Raw genomic sequence first — 27,778 nt, forward strand, 5'->3', positions numbered from 1 at the left:
AACTGGTTTTGGATTAATTAATTCAGAATTGACATTTACTTAATAAATAGACAGCCAGTTGCAGTCAATACACCAACATTCTGCCAACTACATTATTCTCTTTAACTCTGAGAAAAGCTAAAGGAATTTAATACAGACTATTAAAAAAGCAAAGAACAACAAAAAAGGTTCAGGAATTAAAGAGTATTAATGCTGTTTCAAAAGTAGTCTTTGTAGAACAGCCAGGACCTGTAACCCCATAGGGGATGCTGGATAAGCTCAGGGAGGACTGTCGCCCACAGGTGGGACCCCAGGCTGGAAGAGGGGAAGCACGGATTCCCTTGCAGCCCATGAAGGACCAGCATATGGATTTTACTAATTAATGGTACAGATTCCTCACGACAGCAGGACTCTCTTGCTGCAGCCAGGCTGGGAACAAGCACAGCAGTTCACTGCAGCGTTAAAACAGATAACCTGGTTTAAAAGGACCAAGGGTGGAGGTTGTAATGGATGTCTTTAATTTGTTGTAAGCCATGATTTGAGTTGCTGTTACAGGAATTACTGTAACAGGAACCACCTGAACCAATGGAGGAGCAGCCCTACAAGAAGCAGATGCAGCGCAGCAGTGACCTGACCTGAGCTGGCTTTGGTGCCCAATGACTCCACACAGCACCACATCTCCTATCCTAAGTGACCACCAGAACAGATGGAGCCCAAAGCCATGGACTAAATGAACTCAAAAGACATTTCATGGACATTGTACAGACATTCAGCAGGGGTGGTCAGACTAAGGGAATGAGAGATATATTTTATATCAAAGGGTGGAAAGGGGGGTGGTGGTTAATGAGGTTATATTGAATAGTGTGGGACCTGAGCATGACATAAATGGTATGGAATAAGGGGTGGAATGTGCTGCTTTCGAATGAAATAGAGTTTATTTTCTTCACGGTGGCTGGTATGGGGTTGTGTTCTGGATTTGTGCTGAACACAGGGTTGACAATACAGAGATGTTTTCATTGCTGCTGAGCAGAGCTGACAATGAGCCAAGGCCTTTTTTGCTTTTTTACAGCCACACTGGCAAGGGTGATGGGGTGCAAGGCGGGCTGGGAGGAGACACAGCTGGGACAGGTGACCCAAAGTGACCAAAGGATAAAAAGTGGGATGGAAGAAGGCGGAAACGGGGGACATTTGGAGTGATGGCATTTGTCTTGCCAAGTAACTGTTATACTTGATGGGGCTGTGTTCTCCAGGATATGGCTGAATGCCTGCCTGTCCATCAACAACCATAATTAATTTCTTGTTTTGCTTTGCCTTTGTGTGTGGCTTTTGTTTTCCCTACTAAACTGCCTTTATCTCGACCCATGAGTTTTGCAGCTTGAACCCTGCTGATCCTGCTGCTGGGGGAGCGAGTGAGCAGGTGTGTGGGACTTGGTTGCTGGCTGGAGTTAAACCACAACAGTAAAGCATAGAGTTTCTCAAATAAAAACCAGAAATCAAGAAATTCTGTCATAATAGGAAGAAATAATATGGACTAAGGTGCACATCAGCAACTTTCAAATGTTCAGAGATGAGTACATAAAGTACCTTTTAAATTTTGAATATATTATATTTAGAATACAGTTGCTTAATAGTGGTTTTATCATTTTTCCTTACAGATATTTATTTTTAATGGAAGACAGTGAAGGCATAAAAAGATCAATAAAATTGCAACACAACAGCAAGCCATTTTGGGACTTCACAGTTTTAAAACCATCTACAAAACTTTAGCTAGAGTTATTTCAGTAAAAACATAAAGCTTTCAGTAAAAGCATAAGCTTCTATCAATAATCAATTGGTATAATAAAGTTCTAATCTAAATAGCATCAAACAACATTTACTCAGTAAGATGCATTTAAAAATTTTATCATATAATTCTCTTAATATATGTCTCATATATGTCTCAATATATGAATTTGGACATTATTTGAAAGTTCTTTAAGATCTCCAATAGTACACAGTAAGGCTTTCAGTAATACTGTTAAAAAAGCCCACAAAAACTTAATGAAAGAAAAATTTCAAACTATGTAGAAAACAGCTTACCTTACAATATCTCAGTGATTCCATCAATGTCAAAAAGCCTACTGTTGCCTGTTTGTGTATGCCAAGAAGTTCTGTTCAAAAGAAAACACAAAATTTATTCAAGAAAAATCTGCAAATTCTATTTTAAGCCATTTTTCTTACTTTCAAAATTGGTCAAGTAATAACAATTTTAAGTTATTCAGTTTTAGTAACAATAGCAAATCATCAAGATATAGTAAAAAATGGTAATTTCTCTCTCCATAAAACAAGATCTCTATAAATAAGATCTCTCTATAAAATAAGATCCAGACTCAAGGTTTTAAGAGGTTCCTGTTGACAGTCTCTTTTAAAAACCTGTTGGACTTTGTAGGAGGGGAATACTTGCAATTTACATCACAATTATTCTTAGAAAAATCTAAGAAGAACAGCTATCTTCAAGAAGAGAAAATCCCATATACATGCATAAATGAATGCTTTTTCCTCTCTCCCTCTTTTTTCTTAGTGTTCCTTGGCCATATTTATCTTAACAATTTCACATTCGGAATAGTAAAACACAATTTTTGAAATAATAATTTTTTAAGCAGAAAAACTAATTTGATTTTTAATACTGACTTCAATTTAAAGCTCTCAAACACACACAGCTACCAGAAATAGCTGAAATATTTATGTACTACTGATTGGAAGAGCACTTACAGAGCCTTATTTGAGGTCCTCTAATATAAATAAAGAGAAAGTACTTCAAAATTCAAGCTTTGAACCTAATTATAAAGACCTGGAAGAAGCTCTGGGCTTTCGTATATATCATCTAAGGAGTTCCAAGTACTGTCTGCTTAGAACAGCTCTGCTAGATCCCCAAACACTAACAAGAGCAGCACATACTGGAAGCATACACTATGATCAATTTAAGAATATCTGGACTTCCTTTATTTTGTTGAACACCGATTTCCATATTTGAAAGTTCCCTCTAAAACACTAAGTCTCAACCATAATTTTTAACACCAGTCATCTGTGTACAACAGAATAAAGCTGACATCTTTATCCATGGACTAAAGCCTCAGGACCATAGCAAATGAAAGAAACCATTCTGAATTTAAAAGATTCCTGGATTTGCAGAAGTGAACTCCACAGCACCAAGCATAATATATTCCATTCACCAGCTTCAAGTTTACCTCACTGAACTTTGCAAAAGTGCAGAACAGTTATTCTAGTAATGGTTTGATTTTTCCCTCTATTGTTAAGCAAAAGTCCCCATATATCCAATTCTGAAAACCAAAACCCAAAAAACTTACAAATATGAGCTTGTTCACTATCTTTGTGTCTGGAAGTATAACTCCTTCTTTAGAGTGTGAGCTATACATACTAAAAGTCTCTCTGCAGTGTAGAATTCCTTGATCTAAAAGCTGTGCTTTCACAGATTACCTTCAAACTTGCTTGGAATTAAAATATTCAGAGGTGGACAGATTATCCTCAGCAAAGCCCCATTATCTCCCTGGCTAAATGCTGAGTGGCTATAAATTGCCATATGCTGAGACAATTCATCCTTTCTTCGAGCTGGGGGGAAGAGAGCTACAGCCCAATTAAAAAAACTACTGAAGAACCCTGCAAACTAGGGAACAGCTAACATGCAGAAATAGCACATTTATATGTGCAATGGAGGAAAAACGTGGCAGAAGTAAGCAGCAGTACATTAGAAAAGTAATTTTATGCATCACATATATTTCTTAAAACCAGTAACAAAAACCAGTGTAAAGTTCAGTCTGCTAAACAAGGGCTTCAGATGTAGGAGCCAATACCTGGGCACAGAACAACCAAGTCACATGTAAATAATATTTACTATTCGGATAATTATTCAACATAATGCTATGATTAAGTACTTTGTTCCCCTGCCAGATAACTAGATGAGAACTCCTGACTGATAACTAGAGAGTGCTGTGATTCTGGCTATAACAGTAGCCACACGGTATGAATATTCTGAATATTTAGTAGTCAACCTACAGAGACTGTGTATCTCTGTAGGAAGCTCCTGGGTTAACTTCAACCTGTAGTCACTGATCTACCCATGCCTCCTTCAGAATCGGCCAACAGTGAGGAGAGACACAAAAGCAAAAACTATTTGCAGATGATTTACTAAGAAACAAAAGGAGACTAGCTGCACTAAATCAAAGTTTATTCTGTGAATATCCTCACCCCACAAAGAGAGAAGATGACCGGAAGACATCTGATAACACCAAAGATCAACAAAGAAAATTAATATTTATGCCTCTTGTCACAAAGTTAATTTCTCTTGCAAAGGACTCCAAGTTCTGAACCCATTTCTGTTTCCATCCGCATCGGCACAGCGCCACCCAGCGGCCACACCAACCCCACAAATCCCTGGCACCGCCGGGAAAAGGAGTTCCAGCCCTGGCTGCACTCATAGGGAACTGCCACAGTGCAGGGAGGAACCACAGCCCTAAGAAAGCAGTAAAAAATACCAACTACCTCCCCATATCTTCACACCGTGGACAGCTGTGGCAAGAGAATAAGAAGAAAGGTTTAAAGGAGAACATGTAGATAGTCAAAGAAGAAATATCATTTCACTGGCATTTTTACCACCAGTGGCCAAGAACAATTCCAGTTAGTAACTCCTACCCTATTTGGAAAATATGCAATACTGTGAGAGCCAGTGCTCTCAGTGCAATCTGCAAAGACATGGTAATTCCTCAAGTTTGGAATTCAGTCTGTTCTTTCATCACTGCTACAATTACTGGCAGTACTTTTAAAATGGCTTATAAATAATTTTAATTATTTATTAATTAAAAAATGCTTATCTAAATAGTTGAAAAAAGGTAAAGTGACTTCAGATAACTTCTGAATAAAACAGTATTCAGTCCTTGTTATCTTGATACCTTCAACCCTTCTACATGAAAAGCTCATAAGCATTGACATTAAAGAAGCTGAAGGTTTTACATACAAAGAGAAACAAAATCCAAGAGAAATGCTCAAAGAAGATGACAAAAAGAATTTCTATATAAAGGAAATGTGACAATGTATCCAAAATTCAGCCTAGCCTAAGAAGTTGTGAACAGTACCAGCTACTCTTTATCTTTTTGATAGACTGTAACAAATCACTTGGCAACAAATATGATTATTCACTTAAGACTGTGTCTAAGCAGGTTCTGGCTGCAATTATCCAACGGCTGCAAGAAAATGGAGGGCTCCCAATATAATGTCCAATTACTTGACTGGTCAGAAAAACTAAGAGGACACATAATACCAGATCCTTAAGAAGTACTAAAGATCATTTTCTGTTCCTCCACTCTCCACAAAAAGACAGACTCTATGGGAGTTCTAGGTTTTTAGGGCAGAACTGAGAACCTAAATGCTGTCTATTACTGTGTCCAAAGCAAGTTCAGCATTCTCAGAAAAGAAAAAATTCCAACTTGGATAACTAAGAAATAAAGCCTACCAGAAAGATAATCTGTAAAGCAAATGAGGGAATGAACTCACAGTTTTCAAAATCAATATATTGAATTGCAGAACAGCAACTTAGCCTAATGTAAAGGAAAGCTCCTAGAAAATTCAGATTGATTGATCAATCATAATCTAAAAATTCAGACTGATATATCATAATCAAAAAGGGAAAATTAAAAATACTGAAGAAAACATACAGATAAAAACCAGAAGACTAATTGAAACATATTTCTATTAAAAATAGGGGGGATAAATGAAAACAATGTCAAATAAAAGTTAGATAGAATATCCAAATGATATTCCGTAAGTCTGAAAGCATAGGCTGTATGAAACCATAACCAAGTGCAAGTCTAAGATGTCTCAAGGGAGATTATATGACTTGTTCATCATCAAACCAGAGCATTTTGATTCAGGTCTTGCATGAACCTAATTTCAAGTAAATATTTTATGTGCTGACTTAGATGATGGAAAATGATTGTAAGAAACATGCTGATGAACCTGAGATCGACTTTGCAGCAGTTAAAGAGGAGATGTGAACAATTCAAACTGCTCCTGTTTTCATATAATCTCTATTTGTCAAATGAAACCCCAAAACCACAAAAGCCCTCTAATCATAAGCCTCCACTGAATCACTCCACTATGTTAATGTTTCTTGCACTGGGAAGCCCAAAACTGGACACAGCACTCCAGAGGCGGTCCCACAAGTGCCAGAGAGAGGGAAAGAACCACCATTCTCTTCAGCTGCTGGCTTCCCTCCTGCACAGCCCTTCTTTGCCAGAAGGACACACCATGACTGAGTGCAACTCTGCCCACAGGGGCCTTGGGTCCTTTTCTACAAGGCTGCTTCCCAGCCAGCCAGTGCTGCCCTGTGCTGTTCCACGGGTTTACTCCATCCTGGGTGCAGGACTTGAGCGCATCTCAGGACATTACTGTCAGTCCATTTCTCTGGTTTGATGTGGCTGTTTTGAATGGTGGCCTTGTCTTCAAACTTCCCAAATTACAGAGACTGCACTCCCTTCCATCATCCAAGTCATCAGGTAACATCTACGTTTAACTTGTAGCTGACAATCCTGTATTCACTGATACTAACATCAGCAATTTTGTGCAGTATGCTTTATTTCCATTTGGAGTCTACTTACTTCAAAGGGCAGTAAACAAGGAGACTATCAAAACAGAAATGGAATATATTCCAAATCTATAGGTCAGCATCTCAGAGTATGTAAAAAATAACAAGCATAAACTAGAACCAACTTACTCATTCCTGAACATTCTCTGTCTCCATCCCACACATTAGAAACAGCATGTCCAGTCAACAGCAGATTAATCAAACTTTGGCTACACAACAGAAAGAAATTATGTAAGACATAGGAAATTAAAAGGGACATGAAATTTATTTTAAAAAATGTGATTATATGGAACAAATTAAAAAAATTATTGGATTACCCAAGCAGATATTTTGTAACTATTTTCCATTAACTAGTGTGTATTTTAATTCAGGAACCCTAATTATCATCTCCACTCTTTCAAACACGAACTTGATATAGAATGTAGCCCTGAATTTGAGAATTATCCATCTGAAAATTCAACGACAACAGAAGCATTTCCTCAGAACTGATGTACTAAAATGAGTTAGCAGTGAAATAGACACACTTTTCAGTGTTGCTTTTAGTTATTTTTAAGTTACAATTGAATCTCTCTTTTAATGTCAGTAACTTCCTAAAAGAATGATCAGTTACATAAGACAAAAAATTAGCCCAAAAATCTATTTTAAGTGCTACCAAACGTTTTTTTGCAGCTTACCTTCCATGACCATAAACAGGATCTATCAATGGCTCAGTTGCATCTTCAATTTCATTTTTTATGTTTTCTATACCCTGTAGAAAAATTAAAAACATTTTTGCTGTCTTAAGGAATAAGCTGCAACATTTATACAACAGAATGCAACAGTAAAACATTGGGAGGATGATGGTTTTTACATGAACTGATAACAGGCTGCTTTCTCTTCAAAGGAAGATGTTTTCAAACATCTTGCAAGGAAGGATGTTTTCAAAATGTGTAAGTCTCCCAGATCAAAAGAGAAAAAGACAAACCAGACCCAAAAAAAAAAAAAAAAAAAAAACCAGAGGACTGAGCCTTTCAAATTTTTAGCCTGGAACTGTACAGCAACATAGATGAAGATACCATTTCATCAATTTATCTGGACTTGACTTAGTTGATCAGTTTATTTGTTCACCTTTTACAGAAAAAGGGTTACATGATCAAATTTTCTCATAACAAAGAAATAAAACCCACCCAAAAAATACATCAAGCAACCCACAAACCTTTGTCAATATTACAGAATACAGAAAGAGCAATACTCCAAATCTGTTTGTCCATGCTGAATATTGATCCCAAACTGCAGCCTTCAGTTCAGGGAAGCTTTTGAATGCTCGTTTGCTGAAGACAAAAAACAATAACAAACAAACAACAGAAAAGAAGTATGTATTTAGATGAAGCATTAGAATAGTGTCACAAAGCACTACCAAGAATTACTAACACCTAACATGAAAACATCAAAGTAAAAGTAGAACAGATCTGGTGTTGTATACAGAATGACACAGCAGCTCCTCTGGAGTTATGGTAACTGCCATCTGCAGATGATAAATAATTCTGGAGCAAAATGCAAAAATGAACGATTTTTTAATGCAAACACTAACCATAAAGTTGCATATACATGTGAAAGAGCTGAGTGGCTTGCACCACTACTGTAATTCTATAAAACACTGTTACTGAAATTGCAAATAGACTATGTCACCAAAATAACATTTGCATTATACAGTGTTCTGAATGACATTCAGCCCATAAACAATGGAGAAATAAACCTTCTATTTAACCAGGTAAGACTATCTTCCAAGCTTTTGAAGCAATTATTTTATTTTCCATAGGAATTTGACTTTGTTAGCCACTAGCTCTAGAAAAAGCAAATTGTTCAAAACATTGAACACTGACATTTGGGATACTATCTTATTGCATAATATGGTGACTGCCTGGATGATAAGGTAACACCATGTGATCATATGTTTAAAAAGGAAAAAAACTGAAATAATAACTGAGGAAAGGAAGAAATTCACCAGTGAAGCAACACACTTGCAATTCCTTGGGTAGCTGGAGCTAAATATTACATTTCATAACACAAACAGTTTGAGTAATTCAAACGAGATCATAGTCTTTGCTTATCTTACACAAACAGTACATTATTTTCTTTCTGATTTCTTGCACACTTTAGTAAGCTTTGTTAAAAAAAAAAAACAAAGATCTACAAAAATATATTCATAGATGGGTTTACTCTGGCTAATACTTGATTTCTAAACATCTTTTCTTCATCAGTAGAGTACACACGGCATACAAGGTATGCAAGGCAAAGCCAGGTCTGAAATCCATCTGATGGCTAAAGGCAAATGCCAGAGCATTGATTCCCAGTGAGAACGACAGAAAAAAATTAATTCGGTACCACAAGTCCCAAGATTGACGGGATGAGCAGGAGGGGAGGAGAAAGGGCAGGAAATAAGTGTTTTGATCAGCTCAGGTTATAAAGAATTTATATTCTCCTCTTTCTTATTTTCTTATTTGACAATAGGTTTAAAAAATAAACAATAATTACTACTGATAAAATGAGCTGTGGTTATTTCAGTTGTAATTAGCAACATTTTCCATCTCAGGTGTTTTTTGGAATTCTGCTGCTCTTTATTTACTCTTTGGGGATTGATTTGTATAATATTTACCCAACTGTTCACTGTGAAAATAAACGGCTGTTAACTTTGAATATAAACTCACCAGAACCATGAGCTCTGGGTTTAGACCCCCAAAAAAGAACAGTGTTTAAAGTATGAAACAAAAATCAGTCTTTTATATGAAACATTTAAAAAAATGTTTCTTATGATATCTCAAATCTGAAAAAGTACTGATGACATTATATAATTATTGAGGATTAACATCTTTAACTTAAATGGTAATCTTGATTAGACTCCCAAAACTTGGGTGTTCATAAACTTGAAATGCATAAACTAGCCAATTTATCACATTACATTGCTCCAGTTTTATTTTAAAGTCTAATACTTATGCTCAAAATTATATTCCATTTAAAATGGCTAAAATGCAAAGTAAAAACACAAAATCCCCAAACCAAAACTTGAAATCTAAGTTTAACCTGATGAGTAACTCACAAAAAGTTCCTCAGCATACCCCTTTCAGGCCTGTGAATACAAGTCTAATTTCAAAATATTGTATTTTAAATGTTCCAACATATTACTTACTGAATTAATGCATGAAATCGCTCAAAGCCAAGCTCTTCGACAGCCAAGGCAGCTATACACAAGAGACACTTTTCAGCACTACACATGGCAAAAAATGACACAAAATACACACAGCAAGCTAGAATACTTTCAAGCTCTAATTATATTTTTAATCCTCTCCTGACATTTAAATTTAAATGGTTAGTATAAACTAATTTACTGCAACATTAAGATTCCACCATACAAATTAGTGAGAACATTTCTATTTGGACTAATCAATTTATTAAAAGCACAAAGTCACTGGCTTGTTGGAAATATTTGTCATATACTGAGCTGTTGATTTTGTACAAAAAGTGGCTGTCACAAAGTCACCAAGCATATGCATACTATAGATATAATTTTGCAGGTCAACAAGAAGTACTATTTCCTAGAAAAGCAAGCATGATTAATTGGATTGTTTTATCAGTGTAGGTAAGCTGTATTTTTTCTTTGAATATATAACTCTGTTACTGAAATTTAGTTTGTTTTTTCCCCCTTTGATGCTTATTTATTACAAATGAAAAAGAATTATTCTAAACAGTGCTACACATTCTATTTTTAAATAAGTTCCTGCTGTTTTCTTTCAATAACGCATAAACAGCCTTTCAAATTAGTGTGCATCCAGGACATTAAAAAATACAGCATTAGTGTCTTCCCAAGTTCAACACAGGCTTTATACCTTTCCTTTATTTTTCTGCTAGTAGAGCAATACACAAAACAGACATATCTGCTTTCTGATAGATGCCACCTGATGCTGAATATTTAAACAATGTCTGATCAACGAGCTACAGAATGTGGCTGCATACAATTCAGTTAAGATCTGAAGCCATTAGGGCTAGTACTACTGATCAATTCTTCCCACCAGAATTCCCAAAAAGGCATTTTGCGCCTATTCTGATTGTATTTTGAAAGATGTACTTAATTTGCCCTACATGCAAATACAACTGATTCTTAAGCAACAGAATACTTTCATTTTCTACTTAAGAAATACAGCAGCAGCCTTAAGAATTTTAGTTTCTGTCATCTGATTAACTACAAGGAATTGCTTAGATTACCAAGAGTAAAACTGGACTCAAAAGAATGTATTTTCAAAACATTTTTATAAAATATGAAACAATTAATCTAAATTGCAGAAAATGCTGCAAAAACTAACCTTGCTTGAAGAACACATGCTTTTGTAAGCAGAAGGTTATAGGGACTAACTCATATAAAGCAATCTTTGAACCTGGGAACTTGCACTACTAAAGGCAACACATGGCCAACAAGTGACTGCTATACACCACAAAAGCAGATGAAAAATGCTATTGCATTCAGTAAGTGTGCTCGAATCCACCTTTTGTTCACAGAGCAGGATGACAGGCAGTTTCATTCTATTACTAAAGAACAGAGTGAAATGCTAAGATAATTACTATTTGAAATAAAGGGAAATAAGTAGAAAATCTAAAGAGAAGTAGAGCTATATATAACCCAAACAATGCTAAATAAAGATAGTGCTTAGTGGAACGAAAAAGAACAAACAGCAAGAGAACGTGAGATGCATGAGAAATACAATTGTTTAGAAATTCTTTAAAATTATACTCTATCATGCTGCATCTAAGCATATTTCATGACTTTATTATAAACATACCCCCATATTCAATTCTCAAACAGCCTGCCATATGGAACTGTATCTGTAATACTCCTTGCTCACCCAACTCATCTCTTAAGTCCTATCAACTACGACAATGCCAGTTTCTATTTTTATTGAGTACAGCAGCCAAGCAAGAAATAAATGCACTAGCAGTTACACAACTTTGCATTACTCACACTATCTTCTCCTCAACATCTTTGTCCCACCCCTAACCAGGTTAAGAAGATGGTTTACAGGTAAATAGCAGGACAGAGGAAGGCAAAAAAGCCCAAACCTAACTAACATACCTTAAATCAGTAAGTGTACAGCATTACACATAGAAGGCAAAATGCTGTACATAGGAGAGGTGCACTCAGTGTCTAGCAGGGAATATAGAATAGAAACAATGAGAGAGATCAATATTGGCCACAACATAAGCAGGCTGTACATGGGAAATGTATCCTGGTCTTCCTTAAGCACATTCCATGTTATTAAGGACAAGTCAGGCAGAACTTGAAGACTTGCACAAAACCGTGAAAAATGTAGTTAAGTAATAGAATGGATTAGTTTAAAAGTGTCATGTTGAGAGAAATTATTAACTTGAGTGTATGTTTAAAAACACTGTTGAACATTTCCTATAGTTAAAAGTACTTTGGAATCAAGCAATACATCATTAAGATCCTGTAGATAACTAGTCTCTGCTTCACTTCATCTAGAAAACAAACTTCCTATGACTGGTAAGAGCTTCAGAGACAACTAAAAAAAGGAAAAAAATTAGCAATTTCAGAGTTACAGCTGCCTTATCTTGCAAAGGATAAAACAGAAAAGTTTCTGTATAATACTTTTTCTTACTTTAAAAAACACTTGCCTTGGAGCTGTTATACACTGACCGTCTGCTTTTTCAATTAAATATCATTTTAATTATTATTGTTTGAGCCTTCTAAAGCACAGGGAGTATTTGCTAGGAGCAGATGAAGATGACTTTGAAAGAGCTCCGGCACTACGAATTGCTATAACTACCTGTGCACATATAAATCTATTTGTACAATTCTTACTTTGTAGTTATGCCACAAACTGTGGCATATGTTCTCATGTGAAGAGATTTTCATACTTCTTAAGGTACAAATTGTGAACAAAAACTAAAAGAAAAAGCAGCTTATCTTTTAACACATTAGATCTTTCCTGTTGAAAGATTAATATATACAACTCTCTGATCACATGTGCACAGACAAACTTTCCATGTCACTGACTCTGCAGTAGTTAGCTATGACTGGATGCCTCATCTTAGTGCAACAGATGATGTCTCCTGGATCCTTGATGTCATAAACTCATGAAGGAGTGAAGACATTTGCAAAAAGCAGGTAACTGAAAAACTCCAAACTACAAAAAAAAAATATGGTAATTTACCAGAAGGTGATTTAAATTGATTGGTACTGCACAGACAAATGGAAAAAGGCTACTTCTCCATAACAGAGGATCCAGAATAATTTAGAATAAATAAAACATTGGAGAATGTTCTACAAAATTCTTCTAAAGACACAAGTGACAAGTATTCTTCCAGTGTTAAGAAGCATGTAGATGTTTCAAAATTAAAGATGTATCAGGTCCCAGTAAACTACAAACTCAAATTGAAGATTATGGAAATTGCTGAAATTCTAAAGAAACACGTATGTTAGAACTACAGTGATAAGGCACCACATGGCTTTCAGCAAAAAGGATGAATGCCTCTAATTACAACAGACAAAAATCTGTCTTTTGATAATGGAATCACAAAGGCAAACCCCCCCATCTGTGAATTAATAAAATAGCAGTGGTCCCTCAAAAACCATGTAATACTTCACTAAGTGATGGATAATTTAGCATAGAAATACATCTTACAAGGCTGCTCCTCTTGATGACTAGATTCTGCAGGACTTTCAGAAATACTAGCAGTTTCTTCGGTTGTTTTTCCTCTTATCCATGTTGCCAGACAGTATGACTCAGAATTATCAGAGCAAGCCATTTCCAAAATATCACATAATGTATGACAGAGAAGGTTCTTCTGCTCCTCTTCTGAAAGATCAGAAACCTACATGAGTCTGATTGCTGAGAACCATTGTCATTCATATATAAGCTATTAGTATCTTTTTTATACATTAATGCTATCTAAATAATTATTATTTTATCTCATTAATTACTAATATTAATTGCTCTTCGACTATAATGGACCAAAGATTATAAGGCTGTCTTTAGAAAAATGTGGTTTTATAGGATTTGTAACCCATTCCCTTTCTTAATAAAGGATTTAAATTAAATATTTCTAGAACACAGAAGTATTAAGGACTAGCATAGACCTCAAAAATAGGAGTTCTGAAGCACGTAGTATACATACAATATGGAAGAACACAAACAAAGTGTGAAATACTTTAAGTTTTTTTAACTAATGCATGTTTTACAAGTAAATAAAATGGAAAAAAAATGAGGGGGAAAAAACGTGTCTCAGTACCTGGACAGTCTCTCCAAGACGACTTTTCACTGGTAAAAAGCCTCTTCAAAAGGAACGCCTTTGTTACCAAATAATAAAATATTATTAAAATACAAGACAACACTACCTTTTGCGTTACATTACAGGCACCAAAGCATTTCTGCATGTTTTTGAAAGAGTTTCAAGCTGCTTACCATTCAGAACAAGACTCTGAGCCTGCCCTGTTTAGTGACTTTTCCCCATCAAACCAGCTACAAAGGTGGCCTCGTAACTACATTCAACACCACTGAGTTTGAACCTCAAGTACACTTCAAATACACATAGTGCATATTGGTATATACACCTCCAGACTCACAGGACTGCAGGAATGGAGGCACAAATCTTTTTCAGTATAACTGATCAGTAGTACAAGACATCTCTAGTTACTAACACAAACCCCTTTAGTAGATAACAAACCCACCTCTTTTAACTATTTCAAATAACAACCTGCAGAACAAGTTAAAGAAATCCTATGCATCTCTATATCCCTGCTTTGTTTTATCAACAACGCCAATATAATGCTGCAATTCTAAAAAAGCAGAACAAAAAGCTCTAAGGTACAGAGAAAGAACAATGAAAGAAGAAACTTCATGAAGCAGTCTTGCCATTTCAGTATTTTCAGCACCTCAGAAACAGCTGGTTCAGCTTTCACTGCTTTCCTGACACACTCACCCTGTTCTCCCATTACAGATTTTTTTAAACAGATTTTTTTTTCTTTTAGCAAACCTTGTTACATGTGAAAATCAACTACTTCAAATATTTCTAATACAGAATTACAAAAAAAAAAAAAGCAGACACTGTGACACAGACATTACCCTTAAAGGCAGGGAATTCAACAGATGTGAAAGGATTAGGATCAAATCTGTAATTGATCTTTTCCTTCTACCCTTTACAATGCATTCCTGATTTTGAAGTTACTTCTACTTGGATCAGCCTGCTGCATTTCCTCAAACAAATGTCCTTCTGCAAAATTATAGTTCAAAATCAGCCCATGCTCATCTCTGCCTTTTTACAGAGATTTTGCCTCCTCCACACTTTAATTATGAAATAAAAATACAACTGATCTGCATTTTTTCGTATTTATTTCAGCTCCAAATATATAAAGAACAAAGTTTGGGCTCACTGATTTTAAATGATTCCTATAATAAAGGCATCTTACCTGCACAGGTGCTATCACTGCACAAGGGCCACCTTCAAATTGTTCTAATGCAGTTGATTCAGAGTCACTAAAAACAAATCCTGTCAAATGAAAAAGGACTTTATTTAATGAAATATGTAAACAAGTATGTATACTCCTTCCCTAACAGAAATGACACCTGATTTATTCACCTTTAAAAATCAGGTTTTTGTTTCCTTGATAATATAACTGCATATGGTTACACTATCTGATGCAAAAAAAGTCATGAATACAGATGAAAGGACAGACATTAATTATTTATATCTTCAATTAAATCATGACCACAAAGGTCCAACAGATAGGGTTTTAAACAAAAGAATTTCTAACTTAAACCATGGTTTTTATTTTATGATAGTTTATTTCTTATCAATAAATTTAAATGTGTGTATTATTTTGTCTACATCTGTAATAAAAATACATCTTGGAACCTTCACTGAACACATATAATACACTTCTATTCCTGATGAATGGCACACTATGCCTCCCACTGATCTCATTTTTGACCTATCAGCACATCCTATTAAGTCTGGAATATGCTGAGTAGCTTAAATATTCATTTGCAATTCCTGCACCAAACCTCGTAATGGTGTTCTTTCACAGAAGATACACTACATTTACTGAGATGCAACATCACCTATTTTCCCCCTTCAGCTTTAATGCTTTGTATTAATAATTTGTATTTCAGAATTATCTTACAGTCACATAATAAAGCAAATACTGGAGCAATTACAGCAAAATTGTTTCATTACCACCTTGCCCTTAAACTTGTCTTTAAGATAGGTGATTCTTATCTTTCATTTTTCATTGATAAATGCACATGCAATTACCTCAATTACAGCAACTTAGAGTGAGTGGTGTTTTGCATTATCCTTTTAAGTAATGATAAGATTGTGCCGAAGTCATTCTAGTTCACTGTAATCCAGAAACCACGCAACTGTAGTCAGCAAGTAACCAGCAAACACAAGCAAGTGGGGGCAGGCAGAAAGGGGATACACAGGCATCTTGTCATGGACTGACAGTGTCAGTCTCAGCAGAAAGAAAGTTCAATGTTACTTTCACACAATTTCTCCTCTTCCCAATGACATGCAGCCATAACAAAAGCACTCTAAGCCCTGGATGTGAGTTTGAACTGAGGAAATGCATCCCCCCACACTACAGCATGGCAAGTACATCATGCCAAGCAGCAAGAGATAGGACAACTGCGTATTTTGTCACCATACTTCATCACAGAATAGCAGTTGTTCCACAGCAATGTGTTGTTTTTTTTTTTTAAAGGATCACGGCAGCCATGGGGTTTCCACTGTATCTGACCAAAGGCTCCAGGTTATTTTTAACCACATGTGCAAACATGCATTATAAAGATGTACTTTATATCCAAAACCTAGATGCCTATGTCAAGCCTACATGCTTAGATCTGGCATCACCTGATGTGGCAATGAAGCTCCATTAATTCCTACTTGAAGCAAAGTTTGCAGTAATGCCATTTCACTGCCCTGTTAACATGCCCTACTAAGAAATATCATCAGTCCTTTCAACCTCCTGAATTAGTTTGTGCAGGCTTGGAATATTAATAGGTAAGTCCTCCTCTGCTCTGAAGTGTTACTGCATGCCACCTAAGCACACTTCAACATAAGAGCTTTTTTAGATGTTTTAATGATTTGTTTCTGCAGAAAAACAACATACTTGGGTGTGGTACCACTAAACCACACTTAAGAAATCTTGAATTTGCTTCACATTCTTCAGGCTTCTTATAGAAGGCATGAACTGTCTCAGCTTAACCCTGCCCTGTTTTTCAAAACTGCTTCCTAAAAACAAAGAACATCAAGTGATCCACCAGAATGAATACAAATATGAGATAGACAATGTAAAGTCGATATCACACAGAATTGCACAGAATACAACCACAGGCAAAACGCATATAAAATACCCGAGGAAACACTTCTTACTACTTAAATGCTGCTTAATGCTTGATAAATACTAAGATTCTAAAAGCTGTTAAGCAAAAAAATGGGCTTCAGGTAGTATGGTCTTGCTCTTTTAAAAAAGTTTTTCCTGAGCTGACTTCCAATTCTGTAGAATTTCAAAAATCAGAATTCCCAACTCCAGCTGCGTTCAAGTCTACCTCAGCCTGAAATCACACCCACTTATCTTTTTAACCCTCTACAACAGTCACATTTTGGGCAATCTCTGTAAACACTCATCAACCCCACACTCTTCCTTATGATCCGTAAGAACGACCTGGTCACCCTTTAAGCTACCAAGATGAGCATCTCCTATCCAGAGTAACTTCTGCTTACTCTCTCTCAACTTTTCATATCTATCATACAGCTCTTTTCACTCAAGATAAAATTAAAAAAAAAATGTAACACAGCCAAAATATTTTTTAATTAATCTCTCTGCCTTTTATCCATGAGTATAATTAGAATCATTTCCCTGCAAGAAACATAAAATAATGTCATTACCATATATCTTCCATGTCATTTATAACCCTATTAAACACTGCATTGACCCAATTTTTTCAACATCGCTACTGCTCTGCTGCTTTAACCTTTTGAGGCAGCATGGCAGGGAGATGAAGTGGATCTAGATTCCTGTTGGTAGCCAGTGCATTACCCAGTATTTTGAGTAATGACATTGAGAAATTTGTCTTTATATCCTTTGTCCACTATAATCACACAACACAAAGTTTTATTCTTCCTTATTTCCCCATTTGGCATTTATGAAGGTCCATGCATCTAATTCTTAGCTCTTCTATGTACAGTTTACCAAAATTAGTGTATGATTTACTTAACCACTGTTGTCCTTCATCTAATATACCACATCACAGTCCAAAGTACTACAAAACCCATTCAATCTTCTATTATGACTACTCCACCACCTTCTTGTATCTTTTTATTACTAGCCTATTTCTAAAAAATATTTTTTCCATGCAAGACACCATAGATATAACTGTCATTTCACAAAGGATGCTGCGTCTCTTCAGTATTTTCACTCTGTACAAAACCCAATTCTAACTGAATGAAAGAGACAAAGGAACTAGCAAAGATCACGCAACACTAACAAGAGATCCTTGCTGATCCAATCTAGCTATAAAGATGCTGCACTATCCACTTTTTGTTCAAGAATCACAGAATATGTTGAGTTGGAAAGGAATCACATGGATCATCAAGTTAAACCTCTGCTCCTGCACATGACACCCTAAGAGTCATACCATGTGCCTGAGAGTGCTGTCCAAAAGCTCCTTAACTCTGTCAGGCTTGGTGCTAAAACCACGTATGTGGGGAGTCCATTCCAGTGCTCAACCACCTTCTGGTTTTCCAAACCTTTTCCTGATACCCAACCTGACTTCTCTGACTCAGCTTCATGCTGTTTTCTCAAGTCCTGTCACTGGTCACAAGAGTGAAGACTGCCCTTTCACTTCCCCTTGTGTGGATGTTGAAGACCATGAGGAGGTCTCCCCTCAGCCTCCTCTTCTCCAAGCTGAACGAACCAAGTGACTTCAGCCACCTCTCACCATGGAAGTGCATTTCTTTTTTCTCTTTTGGGATACAAGAACTGCCTGACAGAAACACTAGAATAACACATTATTACCCAAGCATGAGGTTCACAATACACCTTAATCTTCCATTCTTTCTCTAGCACTGGGAATAGAATGATACACATTTTGCTTGTGGCTTTGGGTTTTCCAAGTGTGTCTTTACAGTAAAATAAAACTTCTGAAATTTTCTGTGGGGAGAAAAACCCCCAACAAACAAAAAACATTTTCCTGCCCACATAAAGAAAGGAGAATTTACTACAGCAATATCACAACAAGACTCCACTGAATGGGTTGTGGATAAAGAGACAGAAGTCCTGTAAGGGATTAAGGAATGTATACAAACCACCTGGTAAGCTACCACTAAACTGGGCACCTGGAAGCTGGAAGAGAATCCAAACAAAATGGACCTTTTTACACTGTATGTTATCCATATACACAAACTGTACTTCCCACTATGCTTTTGCAGTTAAATGATTGTTGGAGAAGACCATTCCATATCTTTCTTTCCAAGGACCAGTGAGAACACAGCTTACGTAATTCTGAAAGGATGCTGTGTGCAAGCCTGCCAGACATTTATATTGGATAGACACGATGTCTCATGTCTTGGGGATGATCTGAAGAGCAGTTCTATACATGAAATTTGTGCCTTGGATCAATGGAGAAATTTACTCCTAACATAGGTAAGTTCCTTTAGGGTTCAGTCATCTTCTCAGCTCTCTCCCAAGTCCTCATGCCTATGCCAGGAAACACCAAAGAGTAGACTGAGGCTTTGGACTACATTCCTGTGTCTGCTTTCACGTTTTTGGTAAATGGAATCCACAAGGTTCAAACTGCAAATTCTGCGGCAATCATAAAGAAAAAAATTCTGTAAAGAACTCCACACAAAAGCCCTCACAACAACTTTACAGTCATGCCTTTGCTAAGTCTGGAATAAAACCAATATATTTAAAGTTGCCAGTGCAGAAACCTGAGGGATTTACTGTCACTAACTTCCAACAACACACCCACATGAGCTGGGTCAGTTCTCTAACTGCTTGCAAATCAGCCTGTCTTCAAACTAGTACGATGGTCAATGAGTCTGGTGCATAACAGGATTCCTGGAGTGCACTGTCTTCACTGAGAAACTGACAGCTATCAGTCTTGCCTTCCTCAACACCCTCCCTACTGCCTACTTTTCTTTCCAAATGAAATTCATAGCTCTCAACTTCCCAAGGGTTTGAGAAAGGATCAGATGATGTTCAGCAAGTATCCAAAATAAATGACAGTGCTGGCACTACAATCAAAAGAAATAAAAACAAACAAAAAAATCCAACACCAAACTATTTGTTTGATGCTTTCAGCACTTTTTATGTGGAACAGGGTCTATGTTTTAAACTTTTAAGTCTTTGGAAATAATAAAGCTTTATGTATTTGTTTGGGTTTTTTTTTTCTTTTAAATCTTGATGAGTCAGTGTTGACGGGCCTCCTTTGCAGCAAGTAAATGCTGCAGAACTTTTTCAACAGAATAGAAACTGAAAGCTGGGTAAAAGTATTACACAGCTACATAAGGTAAGTGATTGGAACTGACTGTTTTGATTCTCAGCACAAGACCTCCAAACAGTCTAACTTAACGTCACGTGGTTTTGCTACACAAAATTGATTGTACTGAGAGGGATATAGAGAAGGGAACAGATGCACTACATATTCTAATCACAGGACTTTCCCTAAAGACAGATTGGAAATAGCTCCATTGCAGAAGCCACCAAGAACTCCAGAGACCTTTTCCATTAAACCCTCACTCAATCACAAGTACAGTGCATTATAACACACATTTTAATAAATTTTGAAACTGTTGAAATTTCTCATACAAACTATATTTAAACCTTCAAATGTGGCAATCCAAGATTACCAGTTAAAGAAATAATTAAGCTTTTTCATACCAATTCTTCTTTTCTGACTTTGCACACACCTTATACTGAAACCTCAACATTACTAAAACATAAAGAGATATTACAAAAAGTAATTACATATCAATAAGCAATTCTGTTAGGAAAAACAATGGCTTTGCTGCATCTGCTTAAATTCTAGATCTTAAGAGGAATTTGGCTTTTTTCCCTAAATATTTATCACTGAATTATCTGAAGACAGATAAACCTAGGGAAAAAAATATGAGTCTGGTAATATACTGCGTCCAGTAGTGGGGAGCAGCTACGCAGCTCCCAAATCTACTGAAACTATGCAGATGACAACACCCTTGTTAAAAAAATAAACACTAAGAAACTTCTTCTGTTTCAAGCAACTTTAACCTGAGACCTGGATACATTTTTTTTAATCTATAAATTCCACTACCATTATTTCACTTATGAATTTTCTCCAGGAATCAATAGTTTTATCATGAACATGAATCACTACTAGAATTCCTCAAAACCCACAGTAAGTTATAGAGAAGGCTATTATTCTCTTCTTTCAGCCAGGACAAGTACACAGACTGATTCCTTGCATATAATTCTTATAGGCAAGCATTCCAATTGCACTTTTAAGGACCACCAACAACTTCCATCAAGAAGAAACCATGCAATGGATACACAAACACAGAAAAAACACCTTACAAATACCACACGTTCCAGCGTTACTGGTGCTTTACCTCTTGGCATGTCCTAACACTGGCATGCACCTGCTTCCACGGCCAAATAACCAGTTCAAAAAACAATTCTGTGGGTCTCCGTCCCAAGTTCGGCCCCGCTTTTGCTATTTGTGACTCATATGTTCTTCACAAAAAACCCAAAACCAAAACACAACTTATGTTCGTTTCCACAAGCTATGTAAAATCACAACATAAGACGCTGTTGTTATATTTACTAAATTCAGACCCTTTTCTACACAATTTTAAGTTCCTGTGGAGATGTGTGGCTAAAGACGATTATGCTGCAAAAAACCAAAATAATTATTTAGCAAGGGAAGCTGCTGCATCATTTTCCCGCTTGGGCCAGCGCCGAGGCGCCGCTGACACAGGCACACGAGCAGCGCCCATGGCACGGCGCCCCTCAGGCACACGGACCCACGGCACACGGACCCACGGCGCGGGGAGCTGCGGGCGGGGAGCTGCGGGCGGGGAGCTGCGGGCGTGCCCCGGCGGGCGGGCAGCGAGGCGGGAAGGGCCGGCGGGGCTCGGCGCACGCAGGTACCTTGCGCCCAGCGGCAGAAGATGGTGTCGGCCAGCCCGCGGGGCCCGGCCTTCTTGCCCCACACCAGGTGGACGAGCTCCTGGCCCGCATCGGACATGGCGGGGCGGCGGCGGCCCCGGCGCCGGGCGGGCGCGGCGGCTCCGGCGGCTCCGGCGGCCCCTGCGCAGGGGAGGCAGGGGCGGGGCCGCGCGGGCGGGGCGGGGCCGGGCCGGGCCGGGCCGGGCCGGGCGGGGCGGGGCCGGGCCGGGCCGGGCGGGGCGGCCCTTCCGCTTCCCCAGCAGGCCCTGGTGCTTCCGCGGGCCCGGGGGCGGGCGGGCCGCGGGGCTTGTGGGGCTGGTCACTGCTGTGGCGGATCCCGGACGGAGCTGTTCCCTTAGGGAGCTGCTTTTCGACTTGAAGGTTCCCGAGATGAAACTGTTGTGTATTCGCACTTGGAATTCTTCCTGCGGTGTGCAGCCGAAATGGAGCTGCGGTGTTGTGCCTACTTTCTTAAACAATTACTGTATCGGTAGGGTTGGAAGGGAGCTCTGGAGATAGAATTAGAGAATCATAGAATCATCGGGATTGGAAGAGACCTTTTGAGTATCAAGTCCAGGCATCACCCAGCACTGCCACTGTAACCCCTAAACCACATCTCTAAGCGCCAGATCAGACACCTGTTAAACACTTCGGCCATGCTGACGCCACCACCTCCCTGGGCAACCTGTTCCAATGCCTGACCACCATAACGGTGAAAACGATTTTTCTAATAATCTAATCTGAATCTCCCCTTTGACAATCCCCACATCAACTTGTCCAAGCCCTTTCTAAGGCAGAGTCACCTGGAGCCTGTGACAGGAGTTTCCAGGTGGGTTTTGAATGTCTTTGGAGAGAGACTTCATGACCTCCCTGGGCGGCCTGTGCCAGTGCTCTGCCACCTGCACTGTAAAAAAATTCTACTTCATGTTGAGGTGGAACTTTTTGTGTTTTAGTTTATGGCTATTGCTCCTCATCTTGTCGCTGGGCACCACTGAAAAGAGCCTGGTACCATGCTCTTGGCGCCCACCTTTGAGGTATTTGTATGCATTGATGAAATTCCCTTTCAGTCTTCTCTAGACTGAATAGGCCCAGTTCCAGCAGTCCCTCCTTCTACAAGAGATGGTCCAATCCATTAATCATTTTTATGGCCCACAACTGGACCCTTTCCAGTAGTTCCTTGTTTTTCATCATACACTTAAGTGCTTTTATAAAGATTGAGCACATATTGAGGCTGTTGCATGTGCAATCATTCCCAATTAAATATGAAAATAACCAATATCCAGCATGTTTTGAGTTTTCTGACATGTCATACCACAAATTGATCAGAAGATGGGGTGGTTGTACTTCTGATTTTTAAACGTTTTCAAGTATATGCACAGTTAAGCATTTTCTGAATAATTACTGACAAGTCATCAATTTCCTTCAATATCGATAATCAGAATGGATCCTGGGAATAAATAATGCAATTATAATGAGCACTTTTTGATTTTTAGCATGAAGAAAAAACTTCAAAGAATGAGAAGGAATTTAATTAGAATTAAAGGCATCATGACAACAAAATTAAGTTCTGTATGTAGTATAGCAAAAGTCATCATGTTGCTAGGTTTTGTGTCTTTCAAATCAATAATGCAGTAAAAAGCAAATTTTGATATACCAGATAGATATACCAGACTTGAAATTGTAAACATCGCATGAGAAGGAGGAAAATACCAAAGTGCATTTATTTTAAAGTGTGTTGTTGTATATACATGTGAAGTACTTCAAAAAAGTAATTGTCAAAATGGTGCCATGGTGCAAGTCTAAGTCAGCTCAACAAATTTCAGACTATATCCATTAATAGAAAGGCTTTACAAGGCAGAGGAAAGAAGTGCAAAGTTTAGGCCAGCTTTTCAAGTTCCTGGGCTTGTTGTAGGGAAGAAAATTTATATTGTCATGGGTTCTCAGGGTGCAATCTGAAAAACAATTCAGTAGAGAGAAGGAAGAAGTCGCTGTAAAACAAGGATACTGAACCTGCAATGGGGTGATGCCAACTGCTGTATGACAGAGAAGTTGTATAGCACCACCCAGAAGCACCAAACGGCTGGAAAAGCTCCTCCTCCCCTTCCATCTCTGGTGTCATGGATCATCACTTCAAGAAAAACATTGTGTGTCTCCACAGAAGGGCAATGAAGCCAACGAAGGGTTCAGAGAGTGAGTCAATGAAGAGTGGCTGAGGGAGCCGAGATTGTTTAGCCTGGAGAAAAGGAGGCTCAGGATGGGCTTTATCACTCTATAGCTACCTGAAAGCAGGTTGTAGCCAGGTGAGGGGTGGGCTCTTCTCCCAGGCAACCAGCACCAGGATGAGAGGACATAGTCTCAAGCTGCACCAGGATTGGTTCAGATTTGACACCAGGAAGAATTTTTTATGGAGAGGGTCATCAAGCATTGGAGTGGACTGCCCAGGGAGGTGGTGGAGTCACCATCCCTACAGCTGTTGAAACGGCTGGAGGTGTCACTCGGTGCCGTGGTCTAGTTGACAAGGTGGCGATCTTGAAGGACTTGATGGACTTGATTTTGAAGATCTTTTCCAGCCTAAATTATTCTATGACTCTGCAGTGATTGTGGAAATTAAGTTTATGAGCATGCCCTTTGATTTCATAGGTACGAACAGGTAAACTTTTCCACATGTAAGGAAAAGCTGAGTCACAACCTGTAGAGCTGTGAGCCAGAAGAAATTTCACAGTTTAATGTGCTCTAAATTAAAGTGCAACAAATTTACTTTGTCACCATGGAGTGGAAGAATGCTGAGAAGCATTCTTCACATCTGTGATTACAGACCTGCAGGTGACCTAGCAGCTCATATCTCCTGTAACATCACAATATAAAATTAAATCTATATTTCCAACCTGAGTTAGAATGACAAATTGCCACATTTTGGTGCAGCAGCAGTATTTTGTGACTGGTTTTCAACTAATGCTTTGTGTTGTGTAAAAATGTTCTCACCAGCAACTGAAATGAACTCTGATATTGGTAATTTGATCCATATAATTTGGTATGAGAAAACACATTTTCAGAGTTACTCACAATACTGGCAAAAGCAAAGACAATAATGAGAGACACAAGATGTTAAGTGATTTCACCCATCTTGGTTTGGTTGGCATACAGAATGTGGAATTCAATATAGACAAATAAAAATTAATTCATCTAGAAACAAGGGAGCAATTCTAGGGATATGTGCCAACTGGAACAATCTGTCATGCTGGTTAGGAAAAGCATTGGGAAACTATTTCGGAAATACCATGAAATATCACTGAAATTATTAGCCTCACTAATAAAAATGATAAAAATCAAGCTATATATCAACTGTAGCAAACAACACTGAATCCAAGCAAATGAGACTCTGGATGTCATCAGTTTTTTATAAGTGTTGGGCATTCATAAGATAATGATGTGTTGCATATGTCTACCAAAGATTTGGACAAGAAGCTTTTGGTGTGAATTTGTGTAGATAGTTGAGTTTCAGTTAGTGAGCAGGAAACTAAAAAGGATGATTACAAGAAAATACATGCTGAGTTGTACAATAGCACATTGACAGCTATGCTAGATTTCAGAAATAAATGTAAGTGAATTGAAGTCAGAACTCTTAACAAAAAGAGTGCAAATCTGCATACTACTACTTCAAAACAGTATTTTAGAAAATTATGAAACTGGTATTTAAATCCTTTTTCTGTGGACTCTGGGATGTAAAAACTCATCTATGAAGTCAGGGCTTCATGGAAGATAAACAGCATATTTTTCGGCATTTGGGTCTTTAAGTCCTTCAAGTATTTAGAGGTGTGCAAACAGAGAAAGACTGAAAATTACTGCTCTGCAGCATTGTTTGGATATATTATGAATAATATGTATCAATTTTGCACTGCTTTTTCAAATAGTTTCTCTTAATGCAGTGGGTTTTTTTTTTCCTTTTTTTAATGTTGGACTGCCATCATGTGGTTGGATTGGTGACTTAAGGTGCACGTTTTTTATTCTTTGTGCAGTGCAGCTGATTCTCTGCAGGCTAGTGTGGTGGGTTTGGGGTTTTAGGAAAACATAGCAGATACTGTTCTCTCCCTTCTAATCTCTACTCCAAACTTACTTAGATTAGTTTGATTCTGTTGGTTGCAGTGTGTTACATCTTAGAATGGCTCTCCACTAGACAGAAGGAGTAGGTAAAGAACATAAACATATAGTCTCTAAGTATGCAGTCCCATTTGGTTTACTTAATATATTTTTTAAGAATTAAAACTCTTCATGAAACTTTTTATTGAGAATTTATGGGTTTACTGCTATGAACAGTTGACAGACAGCAGTACAAGTGGCAGACATAACTCAGTAAAGTTCATCTACACTGAGATAGATTTGCCTTACTTGTCTTTAAAAAAGCTGGCTTGGGTGGTTGGAAAAACAAATATATTAATTAATGTCAGGCTACTTAGTCCATACAGATCCATAGGGAATTGCAATGGCATTGTATTACTAAATTGTTCTGAGGAGGTAAAAATGTGTATTAAAGTTTTCTACAGTTCCCTTTTCTGTTTGCTCCCTTCTTTTAATTACCTCACCCTGTCTTTCTGCCCTCTCAACCCAACAAAACAAAAATCAGTCTATCAATCAGATCTGTATAGAAAAAATGTTACTAGCAAGTTGAAACTTGTGGTAGGCTGGAAAATGTTGTTGAACCAAATCACAGAAATGTTTAGCTGTCTACCTGTTGGAAGTTGGATGCCTGCTTCTTAATGGTGTGAATTGATCTGGACTTTGTTTATAGTGCAACATGAAGTAATATATGACTATTTGCTCTTAGGGTGATCACTGAGGAGAAATTTTAATATCAGAAGTCATGCTCAAAACTCCATTGTATGCACATTACTGTTTGAGGAATGATAAATGTCACCAGCTTACAAAATGCTGATTACTCTGCCCCTTGTAGGAGAGGCAAGTTTTGGACTGTGGCTGACATTGATTTTTCCAACTGTTTCTTCTCACTGAAGGGGTTAAGGTAATTGTATTAGCAGTGGTGGCAAAGTGGTGATGGGAAGAGATGCTGATCCCTGTTTTATGCTGAGGTCAGACAGTGGGACATTATAAGGAAGAGGCAAGAACATGGTCATGCTTATCTGCCCAGTGTACCCATCCTGAATTGGGGTAGCCCAGTAGGGGGTTTTGTCTAGCAAAGGAAAAGGTCCTACAATCTAGAGCAGATTAAGTTGCTTTTTGCCAGGAGAACGACTGGGAGGAAAATTGGGACCCAAACTTTAAATTCTTCAGGTGTCAAGAGACATCCTATAGCCCTGACACTTTCATGGTCCCTTTTGTCTCTCCTTAGACCTCCTTGTTTTGAGAAGAGGGTAAAACTTTTATTTTGACCTATGTATCAGGACCAAATTCTCTGAGAAGATAAGAGTCCAAGTCTAAGAATCAGAAAGCTCTCGTGTCTCTTATTTCCTCTTTTGAAATTATGAACTAGTGTTAGGTGGAAAAATTTCCTAGTTTACTGGCTTCTACTGAAATTACAGAAGAGAACAAAAGGGCAATTTCATAGTAGGTATTTGCCCTCAGAATCTGTTGATGAGACTAAACAAGCCAGTGATTGTCCTGTGCATGTGAATGCTTGGGATTGACATCTTTGTGGAATGGGAAGGAGTTTCAGGAGAATCACAACTTTCTTTGATAGCAAGGTAAAAAGAGTTATTCTTGTGTATATACCATGCATTATTTCTTATATATATAACATATATATAAAGTGTCTTAATGCTATAGACAATAGATTAGTTTTAGGTAAGCTGTTTAAAACTGCTGGAGCTAAAACTCCATCATTTGCAGTAACACCAGTGAGTGAATATCCCTATACTCCTAGGATAACCTACATCAGAACATAACCATTCTACTCACTGTTGCATTGCATTTAGGATTCATAAGTGCATGGAAGAAGAAAATGGATTATTTAAAAA

The 27,778-nt window shown here is 37.8% G+C and overlaps 1 protein-coding gene across 2 annotated transcripts in view; it reads right to left on the reverse strand.

The window, feature by feature from the left end:
- Positions 1-21,973, reverse strand: part of MINDY3 (MINDY lysine 48 deubiquitinase 3) — a 47,493-nt gene extending 25,520 nt beyond the window's left edge. Inside the window, exons 1-9 of one of the 2 annotated variants that reach the window (XM_068212087.1) lie at positions 21,792-21,973; positions 15,072-15,151; positions 13,895-13,952; positions 13,288-13,461; positions 9,783-9,834; positions 7,812-7,926; positions 7,291-7,364; positions 6,746-6,825; positions 2,059-2,129 (exon numbers count right to left, since the gene is read on the reverse strand). In XM_068212087.1, coding sequence (XP_068068188.1) covers positions 2,059-2,129; positions 6,746-6,825; positions 7,291-7,364; positions 7,812-7,926; positions 9,783-9,834; positions 13,288-13,461; positions 13,895-13,952; positions 15,072-15,151; positions 21,792-21,888 — 801 coding nt within the window. In that variant the 5' untranslated portion in view covers positions 21,889-21,973. Of the gene's footprint in view, positions 1-2,058; positions 2,130-6,745; positions 6,826-7,290; positions 7,365-7,811; positions 7,927-9,782; positions 9,835-13,287; positions 13,462-13,894; positions 13,953-15,071; positions 15,152-16,772; positions 16,888-21,791 lie in introns of those variants that run through there. The other variant, XM_068212097.1, reaches the window with a different exon arrangement.
- Positions 21,974-27,778: the final 5,805 nt, after the last annotated feature.

Source organism: Anomalospiza imberbis, chromosome 1, assembly GCF_031753505.1.
Source record: "Anomalospiza imberbis isolate Cuckoo-Finch-1a 21T00152 chromosome 1, ASM3175350v1, whole genome shotgun sequence".
In the NCBI taxonomy this organism is placed as follows: domain Eukaryota; kingdom Metazoa; phylum Chordata; class Aves; order Passeriformes; family Viduidae; genus Anomalospiza; species Anomalospiza imberbis.